Here is a 17,657-nt window from a genome sequence, read left to right as displayed (position 1 = left end):
TAGACTCTCGCTAGCTTATCCCTGTAATGCCTTGTGATTTGATGAGCTGAAGCGCTATTTTAGCCTGTGATTGACTTCCCCGCGTTCTTCCAGTTCGCTTCACCCCCCCAAACTTTCCCTACGCTGTTACCCTCCATTTCTCAACCAAATCCAACATTCATCATCAAATCCTATGGCAGCCCTCATCCGTGCGATCGATCAAAACAGCCGGATGTCCACGTCACGACTCTATGACTTCGGGCGTTGAAAGCAGCGTGACAGTAGCAGCGACGGAGGCGGCATCGTTGAAACCTGTTGGTCCACGTAGAGGCCGCCCCCGTCGCCAGTACAAATGCGCATTCTGTGCGAAGACGTTCAAGCGTAGCGAGCACTGTATTCGCCATGAGCGCACACATACCCAGGAGAAGCCCTTTGTTTGTGGCTACTGTGGCAAATCCTACTCGCGAAAGTAATTATTAGCACCACGATGTCCTTGCTGATGAGCGAACGTAATTGACCACCGTTGTATTGATGTAGAGATCTCGTGACAAGACACGAAAAGACGCTCCATGCCCAAGCACACCAACGACGTATACAACATGTCGAGCCCGACAACATCGCCGACGAGGTCAACGTGGCCTACGCCTCAATCGCGCAACCACGTGCCTTGAGGACGCCGCCTGGTGACGAACCCGAGTCTTCCCAACACATCGACACTGACGACGGGCGCCTTCACAGCGGAGAGGCTGTGTTGCCTGAAAATGAGATACGCTGTTCTGTTTCGCCTTCCTCCTCCCCTTCATCTTCGTCTGATGTCGCAGCCTCCCGCGGGCGTCGCACATCGTCAAACGAATCCGCTCTCACATCTACGCGTAATTCATCTTTCCCCGTGGCCATGGCTACAACCTCTGAGCCAATAGCCCATCCGTCAGCGGCTCGCACCACTGTCACCGAAGCTCAATCTCACGACTTTCCACCGTTGAATCCTCAAGTTGGTGAAAGCTCAATGACTGGACTATTGGATACAGAAATCATGGGTGTCCTCGATGACGCGCTCATGTCAGAAAGAAATGTAGGAATGGATATTACTCGCCAATCGCTCTCCCAGCTGGGCACCTTGGAGACATCTGCCCCTATGGACCAGGATCATGCATCGTTCTATTTTTCGCCAACGCTCAATTTCGATATGGACCATTCCGCATTCGCCTTCTTATCTCTCCCCGATCAGTCTGCCATCCAGGATAGTGGTAATCAGTCATATTCTCAATCGCACGGTAACTTGAGGCTCCAACAACTACCAATCGAAGAAGGCGGTATCTACTCCACAGCCGACAATCCTCTGTCTGAGACTCAGCCTCTTGCCGGTGTCGGGGCTCTAGGTCAGTTTATGGACGACCGAAGCACGCCCAAGTCTCAAGCAAGTAGCAATGGCCTTCCCGCGCTACATGAAGACCGGCAAATATATACTCCTGCTGCGTTGGATGAATCCGCCTATCAGTCGATCCTCAACGATTTATCTATCCGACTCACTAAAACCGTCGAGAGTATCCAGCTTCCTCCAGCCAGGGTCTGTCAAAGCTTTCTCTCAAGCTACACCACCAACTTTCATTGCCACCTACCTCTAATTCATCTGCAATCATTCTCACCAAGAGCCACTCCAAGTCCCTTGATCCTTGCCATGTGTAGTGTTGGTGCTCTTTATCGCCTAGACCGCCGTCGTGCAAATCGACTACATGAACTGGCCGTGTCGGCCATTGAAACTGTGGGTCCAATATCACCGGCCTTGGGCCACACAGCTAACCTGTCGTCACTAGGTAGCTTGTCCAACACGGGACAGCGAGAGTATTATGGTCAAGAATACCGACCTCTGGCACGCGCAGACAAAGCTCCTTTTGAGTTTTTATGCCATAATGAGTGGCGACAAGGATTTGTTATCTGGCACTTTGCGGCTGAATGGCTACTATGTCCTGGTAAGCTACACCTAACATCAGATGCATCCCCGAACAAGACGCAGATCTAACCGCAGATTAAAACAGCTATACAAAAGAACGAGAACAGCTCTAGCGAGCTCCAGCGTGGATGTAAGCCGGCTAACATGGCACCAATGGATCGAGCGAGAGTCATGGAAAAGACTTCTGGGCGGCTTGTTCTTTACAAGCGCTCTTACCATGGTCTTATTCGATGTCAATCCAGGCTTCAATGCGACCCAGGACTTGGAATTTGAGGCTTTCCACGATGAGGCGATGTGGGACGCGTCTTCGGCAAATGAATGGCGACAAGTACGTCTGGCTAGCATCAAGAAACACCCTGCACAGCATCATCGGACCATGAAGGAAGTGTTGGTAGATGTCATGCTTGAGGGTAGATATCACAGTGACACCGCGCCGTACCAGGTATCGGCTTTCTCGGCACTGATCCTCATGCACGGCGTTGTGGTTCATATGTGGCAAAGATTGCAAGTCACCCACGCTATATGGTCGCTTGATGGTCCAGACTTGCTGGGGTCCTCGTTGATGGATAGCTCAATGGCTATTCTGTCGAGGTGTGATGCTTTTTTGAAGCGTGCTGGATCTGTGACCCAAAGCCTGGACTCTGACGAACATGACGAGACATCTTTGGTCTTCAACTGCCAGGCAGTTTTGCGGATTGCTTACGTCAGCCTGTTCAGGACTGTCAATTCCTCCGCCCACATCAGCTTGATGAGCACAGATGCTGCCGAGATGGATGACGCCATTGTCTCTTTCGTTGCTGGCGAACTTGACCGATCTCCGCAAATTTTGAATGCTGTCGTTAAATGCTTTGAGGGATTGAGAATACCCGTGAAAATGGGAACAATGCTGGTTCGAAAAACGGCCGCCTTCCGGTGGAGCGTCGAACATGCTATCTCTGGCTGGGAAAGCGGTATGTCCTCTCTTCTCGATTACCAACAGTGCCTCGACTAACAATTGATCAGCTCTAGTAGTAACGAAATGGGTTCACGCTGTCGAGATGATGAGTTCCAATGGCGTTCAACTGGGTCCTGAAGAACAGAAGCTACTCACCCTTGTCCGAGAAGTATTGGAGGAAGCCGAGTGCGAACTGGAGCAAAGTTCCTCCCTGGCTGCTGGAGTTGCGAGAACATGGGGTTCATTCTTACAAGATGTGAGTTACCCATCGTATTCTGATGAGTGTTACTAACCGAGCACGTCCAGGTCTGGATTTGGGGCATTACCCCACAGATGGGTGCAACTCTCGGATTGCTGGCCAACGCCTACGAAAAGGCGTTCAACGCTAATCGGCGGTCTTCCGTCACAGTGCCCAATCATTTATGGTAAAATGCGTCGGTGACATGGACCGAGATCAACACTCATTTAGATGTCCAACCATATACCAACGGTTGGTTGTATCAAGAAAACGATACCAGCATATATATGTAACTATTCATCACAATGCGGCAGCAGAAGACGAGGATTGTTAGATGGAATTCTGGCACTCACGGCCTTGTTTATGACGAAATCATGAGTCCTCACAGCAAGCTGGCGCTTGCTACAGTGACCTTCTAGCATGGGGCTCATGGGGCATCGTCTGATCACCAAAACGTAAAGGAAGTACGTCTGGGCTTCGTCACCCGATGCTGCATGAATTTCCCAATTGCGGCAGGCAACTGGAAGGTTGCTTGAGGTGGGGGATGCCAAGGGCAAGGCTCAAAACGAACCTTGGGATGTGGGGATGTGAAATAAATGTTGGGGTAGATGTCAAAGCGACAGAGGACGTCGACGGCGAATGAGGCTTTTAACTCTACAACAATTTCGATCTCGCAAGATTTCCGTCCCGTATCACTTACTATATACAAATTCACATATTCTGTCTTTGCAAAAAGCTCATTCTTCATTATTGTCTTGATTTTTGACCAACCAATGGAACTTCAACCAGACACTATGTCTGATGAACAGGTGGCTGTGATGGTTAGTTACCAGATATTGAACAAGGTTGGGAGGTGGGACATGATTTTCGCTTTGTTGCTAGTGATGTTTATCGTCCAAAGCAAGCGACGTGGCAAGACAAGTATCCTGGCGGCTGGAGGTGCCAAGCATAATACCCAACGAGCAAAATCGGACAACTCGAGAGACTTTGTAAAGGTCATGAACGACGAGCGAAAAAACTGCATCGTATTCTATGGTTCACAAACTGGTACGGCCGAATCGTATGCCATCCAGCTAGCCAAGGAGGGCAAGGCGCGATTTGGGCTTGAGACCATGGTGGCCAACATGGAAGATTACGACTACGACATGTTAGATCAGCTGCCTAACGACAAAGTTGCTTTTTTCATTCTCGCAACTTATGGAGAAGGCGAACCGACCGACAACGCAGTTAACTTCTACAACTTTATCACCAATGGCAATGCTACCTTCAGCCAAGGCTCATTGCTCACTCACTTTCAATACGCGGCCTTTGGACTAGGCAACAAAACTTATGAACACTACAACGCGGTAGTGAGGAGCGTGACTGCGGCTCTAGATGCTCTAGGTTCTTCGAGGATCGGCCCTGTTGGTGAGGGCGATGATGGTTCAGGCACAACGGAAGAGGACTTCCTTAGCTGGAAACAAGAAATGTGGAACGCTTTAGTTTCGAGAATGAACCTCGAGGAGGTGGAGAGCGTCTACGAGCCCAGGTATATCGTCGTCGAATCTGACGTCCTTACACTGGAGTCCTCGGAGGTATACGTAGGAGAGCCTAATGAGGCTCACTTGACTCAAGGACTGAAAGCTCAGTATGGCCCTTACGACAGCCACAACCCATACGTCGCCCGTATTAACGCATCTCGAGATCTCATCTCCACCAAAGAAAGAACTCGTAGATGCATTCACGTGGAGGTCGATATCAAAGGCTCTGGTCTCACATATGAGACGGGCGATCACTTGGCCGTATGGCCTTCGAACGCAGATCAAGAAGTTGATCGCCTCCTGCGAGTTCTGGGACTTCAGGAAAAGAGGCATCACATCATTAAAGTTCAAGCTGTGGATTCTCTCACAAAGGCTCCATTTCCGACACCAACAACTTACGATTCTATGATGCGCTACTACCTGGAAATCAGTGGTCCTGTTTCCCGTCAGATGCTCGCCGACCTTGTCCCATTTGCGCCCGACGAAGATGTCAAGAAAAGAATCAGCGCCATCAGCAGTGATAAAGAGTTGTTCCACTCAGAAAGTCATCTTTCAAATCTCGCTCGGTTGCTTGAACGCGTAGGAAATGGAAATCCGTGGTCCAAGATTCCACTCTCTTTGTTAATCGAAGGACTACCCAAACTCCAACACCGCTACTACTCCATCTCCTCGTCCCCTCTTGTGCAGCTTGATGTCATTTCGATCACAGTGGCTGTCCAATCCGAGTTAGTTCAAGCCCGACAAGACGAGTATCACTTTTGCGGTGTCGCTTCAAGCTTTCTGCTGGCTTTCCACAGAAATCGAATCCACGAACCACAGGCATCTAACAGTTCGTATGACTTGACAGGGCCTCGTCGAAGGTTCATGGGAGAGAGTATTCCAATCCATATACGGCATTCCAGTTTCAGGCTCCCCAATGACTTGTCGAGGCCAATAATCATGATAGGGCCAGGTACTGGCGTAGCTCCATTCAGAGGCTTCGTTCAAGAGCGTGCAGCGAGGAGGAGAAATGGAAATTCAATCGGTCAGATGGTATTGTTCTTCGGATGCAGGCAAAAGGATGAAGACTTTTTATATCAAGAAGAATGGAAGGTACGCTACATCATCAATCCCTGTCGTCCAATTTTGAAAAGGATATCGCTAAAGGAGACTATCTAGGCGTACGAATCCGAACTCGAAGGAAAGTTCAAGCTTATTACTGCCTTCTCGAGAGAGGGGGCTGGAAAGACGTACGTGCAACACCGCCTCAAGGAAGCCGCTACCGAAGTTTACCAACTTCTGGAACAAGATGGTCACATCTATGTGTGCGGCGACGCGGCACGAATGGCCAAGGATGTAGGCTATACCTTGGCAGAGATTATTGCCCAAGGACGCGGTGTGGGGCTTACTGAAGCCAAAGCAGTGCTGAAGGATATGCGAGCCGAGAACCGATATCAGGTACGTGACTCTTAGCTGGCAGCAGAGACTCGCTTGGATACTAACAATACTCCCAGGAGGATGTTTGGGCGTAACAATAAAAATGGAAAAAAGAAACAGTCTTGATGAAATGTATGTGGGGGCGGTATGCCTGTACTTGATTCCCCACGCTGGTTTCGCATGTATATAATGCCACCCGTAAAATGTACGCCACTTGTGGCTTCCAATCAATACATTGTCGTTTTGAAACAAAGATATCCCTAATTGTTGCAATCACGCTTTGCTTAAAATGCTGGAACACTCTGCCGCAATTGCTGCCTTACTGGCCCTTGAAGCAGGAGCCCAAGGCCAGGTGCGCGTCTCGGCTCTTCAAGGAGGCACTTTTACTCTTCCAAAGAAGTTTTTCGTCTCTGGAGCTACAAATGAAGAGTTCACACGGGTTCCATCATTGTCATTTCTCCTCACCCAGACTCGTGGTGCTGACAGGCGACACAAACGCACCCTCTTCGACTTGGGCCTTCGACGCGATATCAGCACGTACACCCCGGAGATCCAGGACCACTTGAAAGAACGCTTGCCAATACAAACCACACCAGATGTTCTCCATATCTTAACAGACAGCGGGTTGAAAGCAAATGACATCGACCAGGTGATCCTGAGCCACGTACACTGGGATCACATAGGCACACCGAGCGATTTCCCGCAAGCCAAGTTTCTTGTCGGCGCGGGGTCCCTTTCATTATTAGAAAGAGGTATCAACGGCCACATGTCGCATTCCAACTTCCAGCACGACTTGTTCCAGGACCTCGACGTCACCGAGTTGTCCGAGCCAAACAGCTGGGACTTGATGGGGGGCCTCAGGATGTTGGAACTGGGGGACAGCGGCCTGGTCTACGTGGTTGACTCCCCGGGACATCTGATGGGCCATATTTCGTTGCTTGTTCGAACAGGCTGTCGTAAGTGGGCATGGCTCATCGGCGATGCGTGTCATGACAAGCGCTTGCTGACGGGGGAACAATCGATTGCTGAGTGGATTGACTCGGAGGGACGGACATGCTGTATACACATGGATAAGGCAAAAGCAACTGAGACTCTAGAAATATTCGCCATATGGAAACGTGCTTCTGAAGAGTGCGACGTTGCCTTGGATATCATCTTTGCGCACGATGTGGAATGGGCTGAGTCACACGCTGATGCCTTTCTACCTGGGGCATTATAATCGGGAATAGTTCCGTCATCTTAAGTTATCAACACAAAATGCGCGTACGACAATATTAAACTATCGTCTGTAAATGGTTGGTCTATGCTCAATCCCTCATGATGTGATTACCGAAATGGACCGTTCAAACACAGTTCTCTGAGCTTTGACACAGCCTATCTACCCCACTGAACCGCCCGCACAGTTCGCTGCCCTTTCGAATATAATAGGCCTTTCCGTCTCAGCTACCATAGACAGGCTTCTATCCACTGCTGCAACATACCTCAATTCCTATCTCTGCAGCACCTCGACTTCCCCTCCAAGCCATGGAAGGGCCGATAAATCTGGGCTTTATCGGCCTCGGAGCCATGGGCTTACCTATGGCGTCAAATCTCATTTCTAAAGTCCCTCAAGGCTCAACCATTTTTATTTACGATATCTCTGAGAAGCTTATGGAGAAGCTGACAAACAAGCATGGCGACTGCGTCACGACATGCAGTTCTGCAAGGGAAGTTGCCAGAAACGCTGTAAGTAGAAACCATTCATGTTGACAGAGATCTCACGTATTTTGACAGCACGTCGTGTTTACCATGCTTCCGGAGGGGCCCCATGTTAAAACAGTTTACCTCGATCCTGAAAATGGAATTCTGCATGACGACATAGCAGCTCGTGTTTTAGTCGATTGCTCCACGATAGACACAGAGACATGTCTTCGCGTCGCAGGCGAGGTCAAGCTTCAACACCCTTCCATATCCTTTTACGATGCACCTGTCTCCGGGGGCACTCTTGGAGCAGAATCGGGTTCTTTGACAATAATGCTCGGTTGTTCCGACGACGGCTCAGATGCCCAATATCCGATCGTGTACGGCCTTCTGAGCCTGATGGGTAGCAGCATTGTCTGTTGTGGTGGGTTAGGCATGGGTCTGGCAGCAAAGCTCTGCAACAATTACTGCTCTGGCCTCATTGCTCTCGCTACAGCTGAAGCCATGAACATCGGCATCTGTTCCGGCATGGACCCCCGAGTTCTGGCTCGGGTGTTTGCAAGCAGCACAGCACAGAGTACTATCTGCGATAAGTGGAATCCAGTGCCAGGTATCTGTCCCAACGCTCCATCGAGCAAAGGGTATAAGGGCGGTTTCAAAGTACAACTGATGGCCAAAGACTTCGGTCTAGCTGTTGCAGCTGCGGAGCAAGTTGGGGCCAAAATGCTCCTAGGATACAATGGACTTGCGGCTTACAAGGATGCTAGCCAAGACCCCAACTGTAGGGACTTGGATTCACGTGTTGTTTTCAGATTTATTGGTGGTAATGAAGATTGGGAAACAAAGTTCAAACTCGGAGACCAGAAATAAACTGTTGTTTTTCCAAATATTCCATCTAGCTATGTATACAGACACCATGCATGCATTACTATTGCTACTGCCATTATTATCAAAACTGGACTTCATACATGCCTTTTGTTTCTAAGCCAGATTCCTTGGATTTCTTTTCCAATCTGAAGCCCCTTCTAAGCCTTTGGTGATTATCAACCCCGCAGAATCCACCCTGGTTGGTACATTTCTGAAGCTTCAGGTGTGGGGTAATTAATCCAAAACTTCCCGCCTCTTGGTGGGGTAATCAAATGCTCACTTGTTCCCCGCAAGCGTTTGCCTAAAGGCTGGCCTTTTCGTAGTCAGTAGTCCTCACAGCACCTCGTTCGGGCTTTTAATCTCCTCTTACGGCCGATATCACCCGTTACCACCAAGATCCAACTTGAGCGCGTAGTAATCATTATTTTCCCTTCCCTTTCCCCCAGAGATCATATCGCTATTTGGTTTTTCCCTTGTGCCGCCATGTCGACCAACACTCCACTCGTCACAAAACAAGAGCAGGATGCTCACAAGACCCTCTTCGACAAGGGACTCAAGATTCGTTATGAGGTTGCCGGCTCTGCTTATGTCGATGCGGCTCTGGCAAATGGTTCTTCAGACTTCGCCCGACCGATGCAAGATCTCGTCACGGAAGCTTGTTGGGGATGTGTATGGTCACGACCAGGACTGGAAAGAAAGCAGCGATCCTTGCTCAATATTGCAATGCTGTGTGCATTGAATCGTGGCCCTGAACTGGCTGCCCATGTCAGAGGTGCTATCAACAACGGCGCCACCGATATCGAGATCAGAGAGACGTTATTGCAAGCTTCAATCTACTGTGGTATGCCGGCTGGCCTTGAAGGATTTAAGATTGCAGAGAAGGTTATCATTGCAATTCGGCAGGAGGAACAGGCTAAAGAATAATTAGACCGCCTATGAAGGGCTTACAAAAGCGAGCTGCATAGCAATCATGAGGAAATATCTTACATATTGGTGAAACCTTTTCAACCTCGGGACCCTGTTCATCTATTCACCATTTATTTCTTTTTCGTATTATTACTTATGGCAATATTGTACTCACCATTACATTGCTTTTACTTCGAGAGCGTTGTGTCATAGATATGCCTTTTGTGACGGACATATCTATGAATACCCTATAGACTGATAAAATGCTAGAACATCCATTAATGCTTAAGTTACGTGAACGATATTCTTACAGTATTAATTGGATACCAGGCAATTGAAATGATATGAAATACAAAGCTGCCGATATTATTGCAATCAAAAGATATTTACGGAAGGTATCGAAATGAAAAAAAGATCAATACGCTTTTGGCTTTTTCTAAAATCTCGATTCTTATTTATGTGAGGCGGAGCAGGAACCAATTGTCAGTTCACTTGTTTGACCCCGCTTAAGTTACGTTCAGTCCAAATTTCTAGCGATATTAATATACCATCCTCCATAGCTCTTGCTGCGATATCTATGCTTGTGAAGAGGGAATCATGAGTTGTAGTGTTGCGTAAAGTCGTAGCTCAATGAGTGTGCGCTCTTTTCCCAAAGTCAGTTCCAGCCTAATTCATCGACGACAAGCCTGTGGATATGCTTACCTCGAGCATCTTGAATGCGAGTTCGGGGTCAGTTTCCGCCTTTTTGCACATCTGTAAAAATTCATCCGTCTCAAGAATCTTTGCAGGTTCAGCTGTGAACATGCGGCGAAGATTTGAGGATGAGATGGGATCGACGATCTCCTGGTACTTTCGTCGACGAACATCGCTGTATAAGTCCAAAATGCCTGTGTCCGCTCTACCGTGGTAGATCCCCAAGAGACATTCGTACAGACCCTGAACATCGACGACACCTCCTGTGAGTCCGAGACCTCCACTATTGTCCATGTAAGAATACATTCACGGCTCCTCTATCCTGACCTTCTCTTTGGCTCGGGATTTCACTCACAATGGGTTACATAGGTGTGCTGCATCCGCTGCCAGCAGGAATCGTCCGACGCGTAACTTTTCAGCCAAGCGCTGGTGGACTCTATAGGGACTAATGCTGGCCAGCTTGTATTCTTCTGGCTTTGGATTGCCGGGAAGCATCTTTTCGAACTTATCTGGCTGTCTGGCGATCAATTTGTCTCGAGTCAAGCCGGGTATCTCTCCATATGTGACGCGCCATAGCCCATCCTTAGTGATCTTGGCAGCCATGTACCAGTTTGTTGGATCAATGATAAAGTTGGAATCACTGTAGCCGAATTTCTCAAAGTCGTAGTATACCTTCGGTGCGCAGTTAGTGTGTGCTTCAGCGGAACAGTTTCACAATGACCTACATTTGTGGCAACAATCTGCTCTTCCCAAGTTTTCCCTGGAAAGTTCATGTCCCCAAATAGCGATCTCCTGATTATGCTATTGGCTCCGTCGCACCCCACAATGTAGTCTGCCTCGAGGCGTGCTTGCTCTCCTGTCTTTGTATCTAACGTATCGACCCAAGCTCTTGAGTCATCTTGGCCGATGCTGGTCACTTGACGGTTGAACAGATATCTCAGAGACGGTAGCTTGTCAGCGTGATCTTTCAATATCTGTGAGACCTGATTAAGTGGCAGCGCAACCATGCGAGTAGGACTACCTTCCACGGGTCCATGGTCGAGGCCAGAGATATAAGTCCCATCTATTTGCCGCCACGCAACGGTGTTGACGAGAAGCCCCTTGGAGCGCAGCTCATCGCCTACACCTGCATTGTTAAGGACTTTCATAGCTGGGGGCCCATAGTGCGTTGCACGTGGATTCTCATCTAGCTTAGAGGACTGTTCGACGATGGTTACAGGGATGTTTTGTTTCGCGAGCAGCAGCCCGAGGAGAAGCCCCGCCGGCCCTGCACCCACGATGATGATCTGTGTGAGTTAGCAATCTCTCGTAGCTTCATGACAGCCCCGATCAGTACAGACTTTGAATGAAGATTGAGTCATTATAGATTTCTGCGCTTTTGATTGGTGTCTGATAGTTTAGATTGGCGAGTGTTGTTTCCTGCAACAGTCATGAAAAGAAACCAGAAAGGCACTGTCTCCAAAAGCTGGGCTGCACTCATGTATATTATTTAACCTGGCCAATCTGTCATAGCATGACTTGAGACACTAGATGTTCCCCGCAGATCCTCCCGCAATGGTGACCCCGCGCACCTAATATGTCGATCCAACCAACTTACAAAGGTCATGCCTCTGGGGTGATGTTTTCCATCAAATCTGAGAACCCCACCATGGGGTAATTACTGACAGACAGATCTGAGGGACAGGTACAAGTGGTGCGCCTCTTTCTTTTGTGATAACATATGCATGACGTTAGCATCGTCTGCTATATCCTAGGACTGCTTCAAAAAGCATCAAGATTCCTTAGAGACAGATGAACCATTGAAGGATGTCAATTGGAGCTAACGTGTGTTGTTATTTTAGCGACATATACGGCAACCTTGTGTACTTAAACTATTCACAAAATGAAGAGAATTGCCTTTCCAGCCGTTTTCGAGGCTTGTTAATCGATGCTCTTGACGAAATTGTGGTTGAAAGCGTCAAGGACGGCACACAGAGAGCTTTTTTCTTCTTTGGAGTATTTCACTTAACTATGAAACATAAAGACATCATGGCAGGCCTATTGGACCTCCTCGCGCTCTCTCATCTCAAATACAAAAAAGAGCATTTTTGGGTGACCTTTGTGACCAGAATAATTGTACTACTTGGCTTTATCTATTCTTTGATCATGCCCCGACAACTAGAATTTCGCAAAGTTCTGAAGGCATAATGATCTATTCGAAAGTGATGTCACTGCTACACTATGTGTATATGAACCTATAGTAAGCTACCTGCAAAGAGTAACTTCTGGTTCAGGCCTTCTCAGCCAAGATCTTTTCCACTTCCAACTTGTGCTTAGAGAAGTTGTCGACGAGGTCATCCCACATTTTGGGGTCATGTTCATGCCGCCTGTCGCTTTCCCAAGCATAGTCAGTGATGGTGAAAGCTCGACTGCTTTCAAACATGAACGCAATAGAGCTTTCCGAAATCTGCATCACCGGAGGGTCTTGCTTGGAGGCAGCGGCAAACTCCTCGTAGGCGACGCCGTGAGGGACGAAGCCACATTCGAAGGAGACACTTCCAGGCTGGAATTCGTCTGATCGACCGCCATATTCGCCGTAGATAAGCCCCATAAGCTCTGATGCACAGTTACGGTGGTAATATGGAGGCCGGTATGTATGCGAGGCAACGTCCCATCTGGGCGAGAAAATAAGGAAGTCAGCTAATGGCGCTGCAGGGTCTCTGGACCTGGCGGTAAGGACACAGAAGATTGATGGGTCAATGTGATCAACTGAAATAGAGCCGACATTGACGAATTTCGTAAGATCGTATTTATATGGGACGTAATTTCCATGCCATCCAATGACATCAAATGGACAGTGGTTTTGGCTACTGTAGAAGAACTTGCCCCCTAGCTTGTAAGTAACAGTCCATGGGTCATTTTCAGTGACCTCATAGGCTGCTACAGGGGATAGGAAATCTCGACCATTGGCAAGCCCGTTGGCGCCTAAGGGGCCTAATTCTGGAAGCTCGAAGTTAGATCCCCAGATCTCCAGGATGTACCCTCGCGTAGGGCCCTCAATGTTGACCTTGAACCGCTGTCCGCGTTGAATAACGCATATCTCCCCTGGTTGAACGTACAAGAAACCGAATTCGGTCTGTATATCCAAGTTACCTTGTTGGGGGACGATTAGGTAGTCGCCATCTGAGTTGACAAACGCCCTCTTGCTCATGCTCTTGTTGCATAGAAAAACGTGGGTGGCCAGTCCCTCCCTCAAGGTGGAATCACCAGAGCCCGCGATGGTCTTGAGTCCATCGACAAAGTCAACGTCCTCGCCAGCGGGAATCTCAAATGGCTTCCAAGCCAGCTGAGTAGGGGAAACATGAACACGTGGGTTCAGGGGCAAAAAAGTAGACTCAGTGTCCTTATTATCAGGCAGACTAGACTGCACATAGTTAGCCAAGCTGAACAGGGCCTGTCATTTTTAGGATATGTTGGTTGAAACTTACAAATCCTTGATGCGCTACAGCTGGTCGAGCGCGGTAAAGCCAGGCCTTTTTGTTGAGATGGCGAGGCGCGACAAAGGCGGATGCTGTAATCTGCTCTGCATAAAGTCCAAAGCGGATGGATCTAGGACTGTTTTGTCCCCTCGGGATGGTGCCTGGTATAGCTTCCGACTCGAAATTATTATCGAAGCCAGGTTGGTATTTATAAGGATCGTTGGGCCGGGTCGAGAACGAAGGAATACTGCCATTCTGCTGGGTCGATGCCCAATGGAAGATTTTCTGAAAATCCTTTGTAGCCATATTTTGGGACTGATTGTTCTATTTCCTTCTTGGCCTTTTCCGTTTTGCTCTTCTTCGCCTTTAGTTGAAGCACTCTACTGGTGATGGTCCATTGCATTTGTAGTCTCATTGTGAAATTTAACCCCAACCCCGCGATGCGACGAACAGTTACCCCACACGAGTCTCGTCGTTCAGTTGGTTTAGGTAGCCATGGTACTTGGCGTTGTGTGGAGTACTTTAAGAGTCTAGGAAGTGTGGAGTATACCCATGTAAAAAGATTTAGTGTAGGGTGAGTAGAGTGAACATGGCGGCAGAACAAAAAGAAAAGTTTATACGCCTGTCTCTACCGCAGGTTTCCCAGATTCTTCCGCAAGCACCTGAATACCTTACAAGCCTCCGTACTATCGCAATGAAGCTTCTCGAGTTTGAAAGTCCAGTCTATCTGCCTGTTGTCACTGACTCCCTTCTCCGTCCAGCCTTGGCTGTCGTTTTATTTCTGATTGGTGCCTATCTGTGCCTAATCCCAAATAGCATCACGGTGAGGACGCCAAACGAGTACCAAAACCTGATCGGCGTTTTCTAACTATGGCTGGCGTTGATAGGACTTGCGAAGGAGAAAGCTTCCACCTGGCCCACGTGGCTGGCCTTTGGTTGGCAATCTATTCGATCTGAACGATTCGGAGCTTGTACGCTACCGGGTACGTGATTGGCATCAGAAATACGGAGATGTCTTCTACACAAAGATCGGCGGGACAGACTACATCTGGCTTTCATCGCCCAAAGCCGTTAAAGATTTGTTGGATAAGAAATCTGGCATCTACTCTTCACGCCCTTCACTTCCTCTCGCTCAAGATGTGGCTAGTGGAAAGTCACGACAGCTCTTTATGGCATATGGACCTGATTGGAGAGGCTTACGGAAACACAGCCATGCTCTTCTCAATCTCAACACGTCCAACAAATACAGGCCCGTGCAAGACTTCGAGTCCAAGGTAGTCCTCAACGATCTCCTCGAGCGACCAGATCAGTTCTACACCATAAATCGTCGCTATTCGACATCGGTTATCATGCTGGTTACTTATGGCTATCGCATTCCCTCTTTTGAAGACCCGATCATAACAAAAATCTTCTCTGTTCTCGAAAACTTGTCAATCATGTCTGCACCAGGTGCCTTCATCGTTGAGACGCTTCCTGGCCTAGCCAGATTGCCACAGTGGCTCTTGGGTAATTGGCGCTCATGGGGAGAAAGAGCCTTCGCCCATGACAGCCAGATTTACCTCGATTTGTGGGACACATTGAAAAGGACTACAGACGAGGGAACGGCTAGAGACTGCTTCTGTAAGGACTTTTACCTCAGCGACCCAAAAAAGAATGGCATCGATGACTTGTTGGCCGCCTATACCTGCGGAGGGCTGGTCGAGGCTGGTTCTGAGACGACAGCTACCACAATCAACAACTGGACATTGGCCATGGTTTTGCATCCCGAGATCATGAAAAAGGGTCAAGAAGAGCTCGACCGCGTGGTTGGTTCTCACAGGCTTCCTCAGTGGGAGGACGAAAAGGATCTTCCATACATCCGTGCCATGATCAAGGAAACCCTTAGATGGCGTCCGGTCAATAAATTCGGTATGTACCATGCTTTGACTGAAGATGACTGGTACGATGGGTATTTCATTCCCAAAGACTCCGTGGTTGTCTTGAACTGGTGGTGAGTATTTCCTCCATCCGATCATCACACTCCAAGATTCAGAAGACTCACCACTCGAGTAAATCACAGGGCTATACAGTACGACCCAAGCCGCTATGTAGACCCAGAAACCTTTGAGCCTTCACGTTATCTCGGCACGAAAGGGTCGGCGGCGGAGCTCATGAACGCCCAAGACCCTTACGATAGAGACCACTTCTCCTACGGCGCCGGAAGGTAAGCACAGAACCCAACCATTACAATCTGCACTATCCTGACATGAGATTAAGACGAGCGTGTCCTGGCGTCCATCTTGCTGAAAAGTCTTTATTTATCGTCATTTCCCGAACGCTTTGGGGCTTCAATATCCAGAAGAAGAAAACCGTAGAGGGGTCAGTGATTGATCCGGTGACCAGGATGATGCCCGGGTTCCTCAGTGTCCCTGAGCCGTTCGAGTGTGACATTATCTGCCGTTCTGACGAGCATAGGCGCGTCATGAAAGCCGCTTTCGAATCAGCCAATCTGGAGGATCTAGAGTATCGTGGCTAAAATAAGTTATTCGATGATGTAAATTAATTATTTGGCAAATTTGAATCCCAAACCTGTGGCATTGGAATATGCAGCTATAGCACAATACTACATAACTCATTGCTGGTCACAAAGTTAAGCTTTAGGATGTTGAAAAGACTGTCGAAGATGACATAGTTCTGATCAATTAATAAACGTTGATATGACCGTAGTTCTCAATAGCGCGGGAGCCCCAAAATAATAATTACTATATGCTAAAATGATCCGTTTTCAATCCACCTCAGCACGAAGAATTTAGGACAGAATATAGAACTTTGAGATAAATCTCCATAAGAAGAAAATATCAAGTTCGAAACCGATATGAATTCTTATCGTTTGGTATGTCTCTGATGAGCTAGTCAATCAGTCTCCGCTGGCCTTCTCTCATGTTCTTGTCAAGCTCTGACCCCAACCATACTGCCTGCGTCTCATCCAACTTGTCTTCCACCTCGGTGAACTTGCCCCCATTGATGAGAAACGCCTTTCCATTAATCTCGGGTCTGACTACACATAAAAGACTGGCCTTCGCAACATCGAGAGGAGTGTTTGCTGGCAAGTCACCCCAAACCTTTTTAACATGGTCGGTGACCATGTCAGTGACTATTGGATGATATTCGTTAGGCACAATTCGTTAATCAGAGGGCTATCTGAGGGTATTTGATCACTCACGGGTCATCCAAGGTGCAATCATATTGACACTTATGTTGTACTTGACTGTTTGTGTCCGTAACGCCCGGAAAAGCCCAAGGACTCCAGCTTTGCTCGCGCAGTATGTGTAAAGCGGCGGAGTGTCAAAGTAACTGGCAACTGATCCGAAAAGTACGAGTTGTGATCTGGTCTCTGGATGCTTACGGAAAAAGTGAATGGCGCACCGAGTCACGTACCATGTTCCAATCATATTGACTTTGAGAACAGAAAGATCTGGCTCTCGAAGCTCTTCTCCGTCTGTAATATCGGTTGCGTCAAGGTCGTCAAGGTTCTCAACTTTGTTTATCGCCGCGTTGGAGATAACTGTATCGATTGTACCAAATCTTTGGTACGTCTCCTGGAAGAACTCTATCACATCTTTCCAGATGGATACGTCACATTTCTTAAACAAGAAATCGCTACCTCAGGTCAGTCATTTGGACACCGCGGGAGATCGTAGGTTTGCTGGCAATCACGTCGGGAGTTGTTGTTCTAGCTCTTCTCCAGCTTCTATGTTTACATCACAAGCTGCAACCTTTGCTCCGTGATCTAGTCTGATTAGCTAAACTCAAAACCTCTAGGGAAGGAGTTTGAGTACCATGGGCAAGTTGCACGAGGGCACGTCCGATACCAGTAGCCCCTCCAGTTACTATAATGACCTTTCCGCGCAGGTCTTGTAGGTCTTCGTCACGGAGTAAATATTCGGCCATTGTTGTCAAGCGATAAGATGGTGCAAAATGTTGTGTGATTCAAGGCAACGCTGATACTACCCGACTGGCTTGTCTTATAACCTAT

General features: G+C 48.3%; 9 protein-coding genes across 9 annotated transcripts; 6 read left to right on the top strand and 3 right to left on the bottom strand.

Annotated features, from left to right (window-relative positions):
* Positions 1-874: 874 nt before the first annotated feature.
* FMAN_10968 (uncharacterized protein) lies at positions 875-3,293 on the top strand (the record flags this gene model as incomplete). The annotated part of the gene is made up of 5 exons (XM_041833721.1): positions 875-1,741; positions 1,794-1,949; positions 2,016-2,880; positions 2,933-3,120; positions 3,171-3,293. 5 exons carry the CDS (start codon positions 875-877, stop codon positions 3,291-3,293), a joined length of 2,199 nt encoding a protein of 732 aa, XP_041684056.1.
* A 603-nt stretch (positions 3,294-3,896) lies between these two features.
* On the top strand, positions 3,897-6,133 carry FMAN_10967 (uncharacterized protein; the record flags this gene model as incomplete). The annotated part of the gene is made up of 3 exons (XM_041833720.1): positions 3,897-5,714; positions 5,781-6,059; positions 6,116-6,133. The coding sequence occupies 3 exons, from the start codon at positions 3,897-3,899 to the stop codon at positions 6,131-6,133; spliced, it is 2,115 nt and encodes a 704-aa protein (XP_041684055.1).
* Positions 6,134-6,327: 194 nt separating this feature from the next.
* Positions 6,328-7,257, top strand: FMAN_10966 (uncharacterized protein; the record flags this gene model as incomplete). Its single annotated transcript, XM_041833718.1, has 1 exon — positions 6,328-7,257. One exon carries the CDS (start codon positions 6,328-6,330, stop codon positions 7,255-7,257), a length of 930 nt encoding a protein of 309 aa, XP_041684054.1.
* Positions 7,258-7,562: 305 nt separating this feature from the next.
* On the top strand, positions 7,563-8,588 carry FMAN_10965 (uncharacterized protein; the record flags this gene model as incomplete). Its single annotated transcript, XM_041833717.1, has 2 exons — positions 7,563-7,763; positions 7,812-8,588. 2 exons carry the CDS (start codon positions 7,563-7,565, stop codon positions 8,586-8,588), a joined length of 978 nt encoding a protein of 325 aa, XP_041684053.1.
* Positions 8,589-9,068: 480 nt separating this feature from the next.
* On the top strand, positions 9,069-9,509 carry FMAN_10964 (related to uncharacterized homolog of gamma-carboxymuconolactone decarboxylase subunit; the record flags this gene model as incomplete). Its single annotated transcript, XM_041833716.1, has 1 exon — positions 9,069-9,509. The coding sequence occupies one exon, from the start codon at positions 9,069-9,071 to the stop codon at positions 9,507-9,509; it is 441 nt and encodes a 146-aa protein (XP_041684052.1).
* Positions 9,510-10,086: 577 nt separating this feature from the next.
* On the bottom strand, positions 10,087-11,545 carry FMAN_10963 (putative monooxygenase; the record flags this gene model as incomplete). The annotated part of the gene is made up of 5 exons (XM_041833715.1): positions 10,087-10,134; positions 10,194-10,467; positions 10,540-10,856; positions 10,910-11,470; positions 11,525-11,545. The coding sequence occupies 5 exons, from the start codon at positions 11,543-11,545 to the stop codon at positions 10,087-10,089; spliced, it is 1,221 nt and encodes a 406-aa protein (XP_041684051.1).
* Positions 11,546-12,453: 908 nt separating this feature from the next.
* On the bottom strand, positions 12,454-13,948 carry FMAN_10962 (putative homogentisate 1,2-dioxygenase; the record flags this gene model as incomplete). The annotated part of the gene is made up of 2 exons (XM_041833714.1): positions 12,454-13,587; positions 13,652-13,948. The coding sequence occupies 2 exons, from the start codon at positions 13,946-13,948 to the stop codon at positions 12,454-12,456; spliced, it is 1,431 nt and encodes a 476-aa protein (XP_041684050.1).
* Positions 13,949-14,336: 388 nt separating this feature from the next.
* Positions 14,337-16,157, top strand: FMAN_10961 (uncharacterized protein; the record flags this gene model as incomplete). The annotated part of the gene is made up of 4 exons (XM_041833713.1): positions 14,337-14,465; positions 14,530-15,632; positions 15,702-15,845; positions 15,899-16,157. The coding sequence occupies 4 exons, from the start codon at positions 14,337-14,339 to the stop codon at positions 16,155-16,157; spliced, it is 1,635 nt and encodes a 544-aa protein (XP_041684049.1).
* A 373-nt stretch (positions 16,158-16,530) lies between these two features.
* On the bottom strand, positions 16,531-17,572 carry FMAN_10960 (uncharacterized protein; the record flags this gene model as incomplete). Its single annotated transcript, XM_041833712.1, has 4 exons — positions 16,531-16,775; positions 16,845-17,281; positions 17,339-17,411; positions 17,461-17,572. 4 exons carry the CDS (start codon positions 17,570-17,572, stop codon positions 16,531-16,533), a joined length of 867 nt encoding a protein of 288 aa, XP_041684048.1.
* Positions 17,573-17,657: the final 85 nt, after the last annotated feature.

Source organism: Fusarium mangiferae, assembly GCF_900044065.1.
Source record: "Fusarium mangiferae strain MRC7560 genome assembly, contig: FMAN_scaffold008, whole genome shotgun sequence".
In the NCBI taxonomy this organism is placed as follows: Eukaryota; Fungi; Ascomycota; class Sordariomycetes; order Hypocreales; family Nectriaceae; genus Fusarium; species Fusarium mangiferae.
Note: the sequence above shows the minus strand (reverse complement) of the source record. Positions and strands in the feature narration are given on the sequence as shown.